Below are 11,698 nucleotides of genomic sequence, written 5' to 3'. Positions count from 1 at the left end.
GTTTTAGTTAAAAAGTGTAATGTGGATGGACATCCCTGCATGTGGAATCACCTTCCTACAAGGCTACCTAGATAGTTGCAACTCCAGAGAGCTGAATTTACAATACTGTGTTTCAAATTTTGATATGAAAATCTATCATCTTGATTATCTCAAGTCACCCATACCTCAGAACAACCTCTTCACAAACAGCATACAACAGCAAGAACAGTTGTTTATTTCACAATTCTTCCACGAAGCACAGAAATGGTGCTGACAATGTAACACTGATCATTACAAAAAGAGTACAACTCAGGCTGAAGCCACTTACACAGAGGAATGAACAAATGATGCATAAAGCCCAGCAACCCATTGCCAGTCAACAAAGCACCATAAATTTGTAATGAATCTGGTTTAAGGACACATAATTTGCTCAGAAAATAACTATGGCTCTTGATATCCTTAATCTGCATTACAGACAAGTTTCCAGATATTATGTGGTATGTTTATTTATGAACCACTCCCATTCACAAACTCTCTGTCTGTCCATCCATCCTGCTCATGTTGCGATAAAAGAAAACACTGCTTCAAGAACTGGTGAATTCAATGATAAAATCTGATTTAATTCAACAACACTGACAACTAAATAACGAGTGCCATGTCCTTTTTGTTAGGCAATGCAACCTTCTTTCCTTGCCACAAGCTGTTGTGGATGGTGAAGGCATCAATGGTGACTGTCAGATGTTTTGTATGAACCTGTGAGAAGCATTTACCTCCAGAATTGTATCTGAAAATTATGAAAGTGAATTAATCATTCACACATACAAATCATAATAAAATCTGTACTGGGGTATATACATTCTCCAAATCTTACAAACCCTAACGTTCATGTATCATAGATAAATATCCACCGCTGTAAAGCATAACATAGTACATAAACAAGTGCTGTTTTTTCCTCGTACTTCAATAATATTCACTGTGATGAAAAATGTTTCAGATGAAATTTGTATGACTTCAAATATATGAGGGATCTTCAAAAAGTTTCTACACTTTTATATATTTTCAAAGAAAAAGGAAAGAGCAGGAGGGGTTGGGGTGTGGGGGTATAGTAAGGTGTCATGTGACTAGGCAGCAAGGCAGCCTGTTGACCTTGCAGTTAGTGCGAGAGTTACTATGAAGCAGTGAAAATGGCAGTAAAATTGCAACAGAGAGGAGCAATAATCTCTGATACATTATTTGTGGGCAGAAAGTGTACCAGGTGGACAGATCCATCAGCGCATGTGTGCTCAATATGGGGACAGTGCTCTCTCTCATGAAGTTGTGTATGAGTGGATTGAAATGTTTAAAAATGGCTGTATGACTGATGCAGAGCACTCAGGTCGTTCAACCACAGCCATAACTACACAGAATGGAGAAAAAGCTAGGGCACTGATTCCTCAAAATAGAAGAGTGATGGTCGATGAAACTGCAAAAAACTGAATATCAGCATTGGGTCTGTCTATTGTGTGGTGCACGATAACCTTCAGTTCCTTAAACTGTGTGTCAGGTTTAATGTCTAAAATTTAAACCCATTCCTTTTACAGAATTTTACATTTTTATGAGCACTACCTCATGGCCTTTTACATTCAATTTAAAAATGTCTTGTAGGTTACTTTCTATCTTTTTGGTATGCTGAAACTGACCAACATGCATTAGCCAAGAACACACACAAGAGATTTTATAATCATATGACATGATACCCTATTCTTTTACTGTTACCAAGAATAGAACACTTACTTGAAGAATCTGTCAAACATTCGATCACTGACTTGTTTTGGACCAGTTCCATAAAGTTTGCAAACTTCTTCTTGTTCAGGGCAATATGAATACAATGCCCTAAACTGACAGCCTGCATCTCGGAAAAGTATAAGAAAATGTTTGCTCTCGGATCGTGCTATCTCTTCCAGAACTCTTCGCTTTGCCTCCTTATTCACTTCACCTGGGAATACGCAGTATTCAACTGCATTCAACATGATGCCTCTATTTGATTTGGTTGTGGGTTGCTTGTATAGTCTTGGACCTGTGAAGAGAAAAAGAACACTGCAATGCTCTATGCTTCAAACAGAAGCTTATGTGACAGCTGAGAAATAACCAGACTGATGTTTCCATACAGCAATAGCCAACACTAGTGAGTTAGTATATGCTGTACCATGTGAATACATGATCCAGCAGTTCTGTTTCAAACAGGCATGGGGAATCAGTTTACTTCACAGTTGCAGTAATGTGCTTGCTTGTAAAAATGTAAATTTGCTCAGCTCCTTCAGCCAGGTTACTGGAAGAAACCCAACCTTTTGAAAAAGAAAAAGTAACTGATGACAGGACCTTGCCATGGAATATGATCCAGAAACAGAACACTACAATCCACAATGAAAAAGTCCAAAGCCACAGACTGCGACCAAGGAAAGTGTCAATGTCAAATTTATAGCAAACTGCTATTCTGATATCAAATGAAGTTTTCATTATAAACTGGTTCCTCCAAATTTTATAGTGAACTAAATAATTTACTTTACAGCCTGGGAACGTTTGAATCATTTATGGCAGTTCATTACTGGAAAAGATTGTACCTTCAGCAAAACAAGTTGATTTACCATCATGGCAACGTGCCTTTCCATACAACTCTTTCAGTAGAACATTTCCCTCGAACAAATAATAGCTTCCATTGTACTCACAAGATTTAAGCCCATGTAATATTTTTATGTTCCTGAAACTAAAAATCTCCTTCAAATGTTCTCATTTTGAATCACTCCAATGTACATGCATACTGAATGCAATTGCAAAATAGGAAATATTACAACCTGTTTATAGGCTATATACATAAAATATGGACATCTCTACCCATATAATTCATGACTTTAAAAACTATGTGTAAAGGAAAACAAGAATGACATGTTATAAAGAATCATTTCAACACAGGCTGATATGAATCACCGTATTTGCATGTGTTTATGCTGCACCCAGGTTTTTATAACAGGAATCTGCAGTAAATAATATCTCATATACAGGGACCACATTAGATTTTATCCATATGAAAATAAAATAGTTGAATCAGCATTTGCAGCATTTGTGGTAGCTTCTCAGTGATGCTGCAATTTTCAGACTTATGGGAATCACTGATGTCAGCTAATCTCACGTAATGAAAATAGGCCATAATACTGGTAATACATCAGTGATATCATGCAAGTGTAATACCTTGTCACATTAGTAGTCTTAACAAATAACCCATGTCAGTAATTACACATCACTTGAAAAACGATTTATGTGGTGAGAAAAAGAAAATCATTTGACTGCCAACAGAGAGCAAGGCTTCATATAACACTATTATCCTGCAACTAAAATCTGATCACAGCTTTATGGGTAGCAGGTACAGAGACACATGCTGCCACAAAAAAGAGTCTACTACAACAAAAAAGTATCAACTTTAAGTACCATTCACTACAAAAAAGTAAAGGCTGACTTTGTGCGATGATACACAGGTGGTAAAAGAAAAGTAAAGTTATCCCTGTAACAGGCCTTGGAGGCCCATAGGGTTGTGAGATGTTGAAGTTCTCACATTTGCTAGACAATCGGCTCACAAATGGCGGTAAAGTTGTCAGCCCTATGCACTGGCTGCCCTTCACCCCCAAGAACATTCCAAGAATATTCCTGGTAATCATTTCTGTTAGAGGCTGAGTTGACCCCAGGGCCATAGTGCGGCTGGATAGATTAGGTAAACTGAAAAAATCCAATGACCTCATCGGGATTCGATCCTGTGACCTTCCGGCTTGTAGCATAGTGCCTCAACCAATTAAGCTACAGGTGGTAGACAAAATAATGGAAACACTAAGATATTAAGGAATAGAACTTGTGTTGGCTACACTGAAAGAATTTCAGTTGACAACACTGCATGTTCTTCTGTTTGCTTGCACTCTGTAGTGATCGTGTCAGTGCATTAGTGATTGTGTCCAGTGACAAGTCCATGTGAAAGTATGGGAAAATGGGAGACTTGTCTGAGTTAGAAAGAGGTGAGATTGTCGGTGTGTTTTTCACTGGAGCATCTGTGAAAAAACTCCCACATTATTTGGTGTATTGAGAGTGACAGTTTCTAAGGTTATATTGACATATACAAATCATGGGAAGACAACATTAGGAAAGAGGAATAGAGGGTGAAAATCAACACTGACAGAAAGAGAAGGATTGCTTCAAAAAATCTCACAACTACTGCAGCACAGGTGACAGCAGAACCAAATATTCAGCTTGAAGACCCTATTTCCACAAAAACTGTCTGATGTGAGTTTCACAAATTCAGCACCCACAGTAGGGCTGCAATTGCTAAACCTCTCCCCGCAATGAGAGTAAAACCACAGAAAGATACTGCAAATTGCCACCGTTTGTTTCGTGATCAATAACCAGAATCAGGAATTAGCAAAAACAGCTGCATGATTACTTTCATCCTATTATTTTTTAAATTTTATGAAGTTTTATGTAAGTGTTGTGGATTAAAATTTCAATTCTTCTATCCTTCTTCCACCCAATATGAGTAATTCTATTGATGGAAACATTAGTTCTCTTAATTATACACAACAGCATGCAAACAATAAAGACAATATGTGCTAGTCATTCATATAGCACAAATAAATTTATGAATACAAAACTGAAGTTACTGAATTGTAATGCATACATTTATTTTAAAATAATGTGACTAGAACAAAATATAATTCCTAAATGCATTTTACTATTTACTAGTACGGATCCATGTTAGTCAAACAATTCAATAATGACAATCCACATTCATGTAATCCACCTTAAGATGATCACATTGGTCGAAACATGAACTGGTACGCATAATAAAAACAAATATTCACACATTAATATTAGTTTTATTTATCCACAGATAGTTGTGTTGACTGCCACATTAGTACTCTTAATGATACACAACAGGATGCAAACAACAAAGATAATAAAGATTCAGAAAAATACCAATGCCTCTGCACTATCATAATATTCTTGCAACAACAAACTATTGACAAAATAAGAACATAAGGGGATGAAGATTGCATGAAAGGGATACCGAGATAAGCAGAGGCATTTTCTGAAGCACCTTTAGAAATTTGTGTCTTGTTTTGACACTCTATAAAACAACAAATTAAGAAGGGATGAAAGAAAGAAGAATTAACATTTCGAGACTTTCATAATCCCCCAGGGGTGAGGTAACCAAACAAAATAAACCCTCAGAAGTGGATGTTTCAAATACAGATCTCTGGGCCTGAGGAAGTATTTTAGATGTGCGAAGTCAATAACAATTATATTTTTGGAAATTTAAATAACTTTTAATATCATAACGAGACAATCCATTTCCAATCAGTCAGCTGAAAATACATTTAACAGGACAGTGCATTTGTTCCCTTTTGTCTGCTAAAGATTAACATTCAATTTCATACAATCCAAGACAGACCCAACTTGAAACACTGGCTTGATATAATGCCCCTTATAAAATTAAGTTTATTTGTAGTTTTGCACTTTTTATATAATTTTGTGTGTATACCCACATGATAGTGGTTACTTGTTAACTGAAATATGCAGCAGTGACTTAAAAAAGGAAGACAGAAATATGACTAAACCTGAATAATATCAATATGGAAAAAGACTTCAAACTGTGCCAAGCACGGAACACAGGCAAGAAACTTGTACGGCTTTCTGATACAGGTTTAACAGAACCAAAAAGAATAGGCCTGCTGGTAGACTACCGCTCTCCAGCTTAAAGAACATAAAGGAGAGGGTACTGTTCAGACTCAGCATTAAGCCTGTGTAACAAGTTACATCAATGTCCCAGAATTGTAAAGTTAAGCAATGACGAGTGGAGACTAGTCAGTGGACGTGGAATCATTCCCTACGTCAATCAACAGGGAACCAGATCTAAAGACAGTGTGAGGGTGATGTCACTAGTCACTGGAGAATATTCTGGTGCTGCTTTCTGTATGTTAGAAATATTCAGCACTCATTTCTTCCTGCAGTAAGTACGCACCAAAGATGGAGGTGGAAAAGATTATGAATAAAGACTACAGAAGAAAAGGAAATGATGATGACACAGAGAAGAATAAACAAAAAGTAAATATCCTGTTAGTTCTGCCTTGCAGAAAGGTACATCTTAAATATCTGACTTCACTGATGTACTGCATCATGCCAAAAGGTGTGCAAATAAGTAGCAACAAAAATTCATGTACTATTCCAGTCATTCTACTAACCTGTGTACTCCATCATGGAACTAGGTGTTGAACTGATGTCACTGGAGCCATCATCAAAAACCCTACGTTTTGTCATCAGTCCAGGAGGTAATGAGCCAGGACCTGACACAAATAAAGTACAAATTCTTAACCAACAGAGACTGATATAAAGAATTATGAACAGAGAAGTCTCACAGTCATTTGTTCCTCTTAATAATGCTTTGTCATCAGTGAGGGATGAAATAAGTGGGTAATTTAGGACATTACATAGAGGATAAGAAATGCATACAGAATATTGGCAGGGAAATCTATGGGGAAAGTGACCTCTATGAATGAGATGATGATCATGATAATGACGACAACAGCAGCATTAGGATAATATGCTAGAGCTTAGGAAAACAGGTTGTGAAGTTGGATGAACTGGATCAGGATTGTATCCACTGGCAAGCACTGTTTGAAATGGTGTTGAACCATTAGGTTCTATTACCAACTAAGTTACTTAGTGCTCTCAGCCACATCAAATGAGATACTGCAGGATTACAATAAGTTCAGAAGGACACAGAACAAACTGGTCATGGTACATTCTATGGTGCTGTATCAGCATTTCCCTGGAGGTACAGAGTGAAATCGTGAGAAACCTAAGTCAGAACAACCTACCCCCTGGATGCGATATGAAATTGGTACAACCTACATTCATTAGTAGGGTGACCTATAAGGGAGGATGAGATGAACAAGATGTCTAGCACGCATGGAGATCAGACATGCACACAAAATTTTACTTAGAAAATTTGAAAGGGAAAAGCCCTCTTAGGAGATCGTGATTCAGATGGGAGGATAATGTTAAAATATATTTTAAATAAATAGGGTGTGAGGGAGGGTCTGAATTCAAATGGATTTGAATGAAAATCCAGGTTTCATGCCAGGCACGGAATTTCTCTGCCGAATGAGTTACTACTGTCTTCTCAAAATGGATTATGTTTCAAGTCAGTTGCCTTCCAAATACCAACCATTAAACCATGATTCTGGACCTAGTCACTCGTTTCCTTTGTCAATGAATTAATTAGGCAATATAAAGCATATGGAGTGACATTATGCTGATGTATAAAGAATTATTTAACATTCTCCTAACCTCCACACCATACAAACACAAACATACACACACAAATACAGCATTTCAGTTAAGAAAGCATGAAAACTGAAGCCAGCATATGGAAGTAAAAATCTATAAATTATCATAAAAGCATCAAGGAATTTATTAACTCTCAGACATACAGCACTAAGAGACAGGAAAGACATGCAGCGTGAATGCTAGGGTTATGTATGACAATTTACATCGGAGTGTATCCGAGGTAATTAGATTTGCAAGACGGTCAATGTGAATATGACCGTAGAACCATGATGTTTGCTAATCTGAAATGTCATTACATTTTTGTTTTCAGGATTGAGAAAGTATAACCATGTGTTAACAATATCTGTATCATGAAAACTCAGCCAGATCACTCAAAATTGTATGTTTGCTACATTTCTGATTATTTATGTTCATATTATCCAGTTTAAGGCTTATCCATGCCCATTCTTTCAGGTGTGTCTGCAACCCTGCAGTCTGTGTCCATTTGTACACATGGATCTCAAGAACCAGTGCTTATATTTTCATAAAAATTTACACTTGAGAATTTTACAGAAAACTGTCATGCAATTTCAACTTTTGATTAAAACCACTAGTCTATGTGAAGAAATACATGCAACTCTGTGTGTGTGTCTTCAGTATAACTTCCTAATTATGAATACAATTTACATAAAAATGAAACACACTTTATGTTCAGTACAGTCTGCCAACAAATCTTATGGTTCTTGAGATAATTAGATACATCAAAGGCTATGAGTACATTTCCAAATTTCCATACATAACAATCACCATGGTCTCCCAACTGCACACAATTATCAACATTTTCTTCATATTCATGTATCTAGCCTCCTTCATCAACATGGACAACCATAAGTATACTGTAGTGGAACTGTTGAGACAAAATGCAACTCAACATTCTGTTGCGGGAATAACTTACAGATCCTGTTTTGACTGTATTAACTGACGTGGCAAACATAATAAGAATTATAAAGTAATAGTTGTACAATATAGTGACCAATTTTTGTTCTCAACTTCCAATAATGCACATTCTACTACATTAATTTCTCTACTGAAACACAAGTTTTCCACCATCACCATATTTGTAACTGTTAACATACAAAAAATATTTCTTATAAAACTCATTTTTTCAGTTACATTTATGTGATCCATTTCACTACTACATCTCAACTATGTTAATTTATCTGATAAAACAAAAGCTTCCCATCGGTGCCATGTTTGCAACTGCTAACCATGTAACGAACACATCACACAGAACCATAAGGTATGTAAAATTTCACACAACTAGCTCTAATGGTTCATTAATTATTGCTATCAGGCAGATAGCTATAAAAACTTAGGTTACTACATTGGTTCAAACGTTTTGGAGAGATACAATATGGTCACGATGTTACCAAGAACATGTTTCCTCATAAAATCATGAAACTTGGCTACAAAATAGTTATTTTACATCATATCACATTAAGACAACTTGAGAAGCCATTATGTGAAAGGGATATTGTCCAATACATCATATGATGTACTGATGGATCTAGATGTTTTGTAAATCTCCAAAAGATGCCATTAAGAGACAGGAACAGGGTGCAGATGCACACTTTAAGAGTATGAAGGTCAGGAATCACAAATTGCATAGTGTGTTTTCAAACATTTAAGCTTGGAAAAAAATAAAAGAATTAACATATCATACATCATGAAAACTTACCTGAGGGAGATGGAAGATGCCGCATACTGCTCATACCTGGAGATGGAGCTCGTCTAGGTGGGGTGGCTCTACCCAGACCAGAATCGGTGTCTGTATATCGGTATACTATACTGTCCTGGTCTGTGCTAGAACCTGTATTTTACAAACAAACCCATATAAACAATTATATTTTCATTTCACAACCCTAATGAAGGCCATCAAAACTTGTTAAGAAATTGTAAAAATGAAGAAATATCAAACATAAAAAATCACTATATTAATAACCCATTCACAAAGGGTGTGAAATGTCTGTCCATTTTAAATGTGTTAATTTGCTTCCTTTCAGCCGCCATACATACCGGAAAACAATTTACATATACTGGCAAACCTGTCAAAAGTCTCACATCTGCCAGTGCAGTAAGTGTTTTGACCTTGAGGATAAAACTAAGCATCACAGTACTAACAATAATGTTTTCAGAGAACAATTGATGCCCATATGGCACTGCCAGGTAAAGTCAAAATGATTTACTGGACAACAGATGCAGGGTGCATTTACTTTGAAATCTCTGAACTAATTTTACATAGATATTATGAATACTCCTAGAGACTGAGCCAACTGATTAATATCTCCCAAAAAACTTAATTTATGTTTTCATATGCGTCTATTTTAAGTGCATTAATCATCATCATCATCATCTATTTTTAAATCTCTTGCTGCTACAGAACTGGTGGCCAAACTTAAAACTTTATGATAATGAGATTTATATTGTCAACAGTGTGACATTAAGGCTGCTGGGGCGTGCTAAACCTGCATATGCACTGACACAACTGTGTGACAGACAATAATGGTGAATACGGACGGTAACATAAGAGAACAAACTGTTTTCCTATATCCTGCAAGATCAGATTTAACTGTCTGTTTCTATACTCTTGGGTGTAATTTTGGGGTCTCAGTCACTTTTGTCCCAGTTGCTTGTGTTCCAGCGTCTTCTTTGATATTCTACTTGTCTTTAGTCTTTGTATGTACAGTAGCTGCTGAGCAAATATTGGCTTCTCAAGGACTCAACCTCCATGTATTTAGCTAGTCAGTCAATCGGTTAGTTAGTTAGCAGGTTAGTTCGTTAGTTGGTTAGTTAGTTTGCATGTTTGCTTGTTGTTTCGCGATCTCATTTACAGCACTAAACTAAAATGGTGAAGTACACACTTAAACAGTGGTTCTTTACAAAGTAGATAACTTTCTGTCCAGTATGACATACAGGTTTACAACACAATCAAATCAAATTAGTGGTTCTTTACTTTACAATACTAATGTAAAGAATTTATCATAACAATTGCATAAAAGAATGTTTCACAGTAAGTATTCTGGTGTTTAAGTTCCAGCTTCATTGATGATTTTCAAATTGGTGAAAGAAGTGATCAACCGGCTCCTTCTTAGACAAGAATTACACTAGACAAAATTACGGTGCTGATTGAAGAAAACCTTGATGAAATTAACACTTGTGTTGAAAATCCCTGACACATTTAGTTCAAACGGCATAGGTTTCAACCACAGCAGTATGGAGACTAAACATCACATTTACTGCCATATAAAATCAACAGGTTCAAGCAACTGAAAATGAAGATGGAAGAAGAACGCAGTTTTGTAACTGGATTTTGCAGGCAGTACATGATGGGTTCCTTGACCCAAAACTTACACCGTTTACTAAAGAAAGTTGGTTCCATCCAAGTGGGTATATCAATTCTCAGAACAACAGGTATTGGAGCAGTATTAATCTGAGACAGACTTCTGAAGTACCTCTTCATGATCAGAAGATTGGTGTGTAGTCTGCCATTACTGCTACATGAATGGTATCTTAAACATTAATTCTGAGTAGTATGGCAATGATATTCTTTGCCTATATTTTAGCATTATGGAAGAAGGAAAGACATGATCATTTTATGCAAACCGTGTTACAGTACACACTGCTAATTATTCCATCATGTTTTAAATTAGATATTTGAAGACAGGCTGATAATTCACAGCCTGCATGGGCTCCACCCATAAATTCCCTTGACGTTTAACTGTGGGGAAACCTAAAAAACAACGTTTATTCAAATAAGCCTTACACACTGGAAGAAATTAAGCATAGTGTCTTTGTAACAATTGCATCTCCTGAGGTCACCGAACTCAAAACCAGTGTCACACAATCTTTTCAAGTGCCCAGAAGTTTGTTTAAAAGATGAAAGGAGACATTCTAACCATCTACTGTGATATATTTTACTTGCATGTCCATATTTATTATGCACAGCATATTAGCCACCAATCTAGAATTTTTCTCTCATGAAGCGACATCTAAGGCTCCAGCTAATAAATTGACAGTAAGAGTGTCAGGCAATTTGGTCCTTCAAGAAAGACTCTGCATTACGCTCCAACCTATGTTTATTCAGTCTACAAGAACAGGCATGGAAATCACAAAATACTGGACGAACACATTTCTTCAATTAAGAATAAACTTAATTACATTAATTGATATAAAAATCTCCAATAAAAGTCCAAAATACTAATGGAATGACAAGGAAAGAGCACAATAACAGAATCCTACCTCTAAAGGCTTACAATGGTAAAAAGTTTAGTATGAAAAGTGTAAAAGATACTACAGCATACAGTTATATAACTCA

At 36.3% G+C, this 11,698-nt stretch overlaps 1 protein-coding gene across 5 annotated transcripts in view; it reads right to left on the bottom strand.

Moving 5' to 3' along the window:
* Nucleotides 1-451: 451 nt before the first annotated feature.
* LOC111862272 (patronin) overlaps nt 452-11,698 on the bottom strand; it is a 101,962-nt gene continuing 90,715 nt past the window's right edge. For all 5 annotated transcript variants that reach the window (XM_023847527.2, XM_023847524.2, XM_023847525.2 and 2 more), the window contains 4 exons: nt 9,062-9,193; nt 6,237-6,338; nt 1,753-2,035; nt 452-763 (listed from right to left, as the gene is read on the bottom strand). In XM_023847527.2, coding sequence (XP_023703295.1) covers nt 619-763; nt 1,753-2,035; nt 6,237-6,338; nt 9,062-9,193 — 662 coding nt within the window. In that variant the 3' untranslated portion in view covers nt 452-618. The remainder of the gene's footprint in view (nt 764-1,752; nt 2,036-6,236; nt 6,339-9,061; nt 9,194-11,698) is intronic.

This window comes from Cryptotermes secundus, unplaced genomic scaffold (assembly GCF_002891405.2).
Source record: "Cryptotermes secundus unplaced genomic scaffold, Csec_1.0 scaffold88, whole genome shotgun sequence".
In the NCBI taxonomy this organism is placed as follows: Eukaryota; Metazoa; Arthropoda; class Insecta; order Blattodea; family Kalotermitidae; genus Cryptotermes; species Cryptotermes secundus.
The sequence above is the reverse complement of the archived record's forward strand: the minus strand, read 5'-3'. Positions and strand labels throughout refer to the sequence as shown.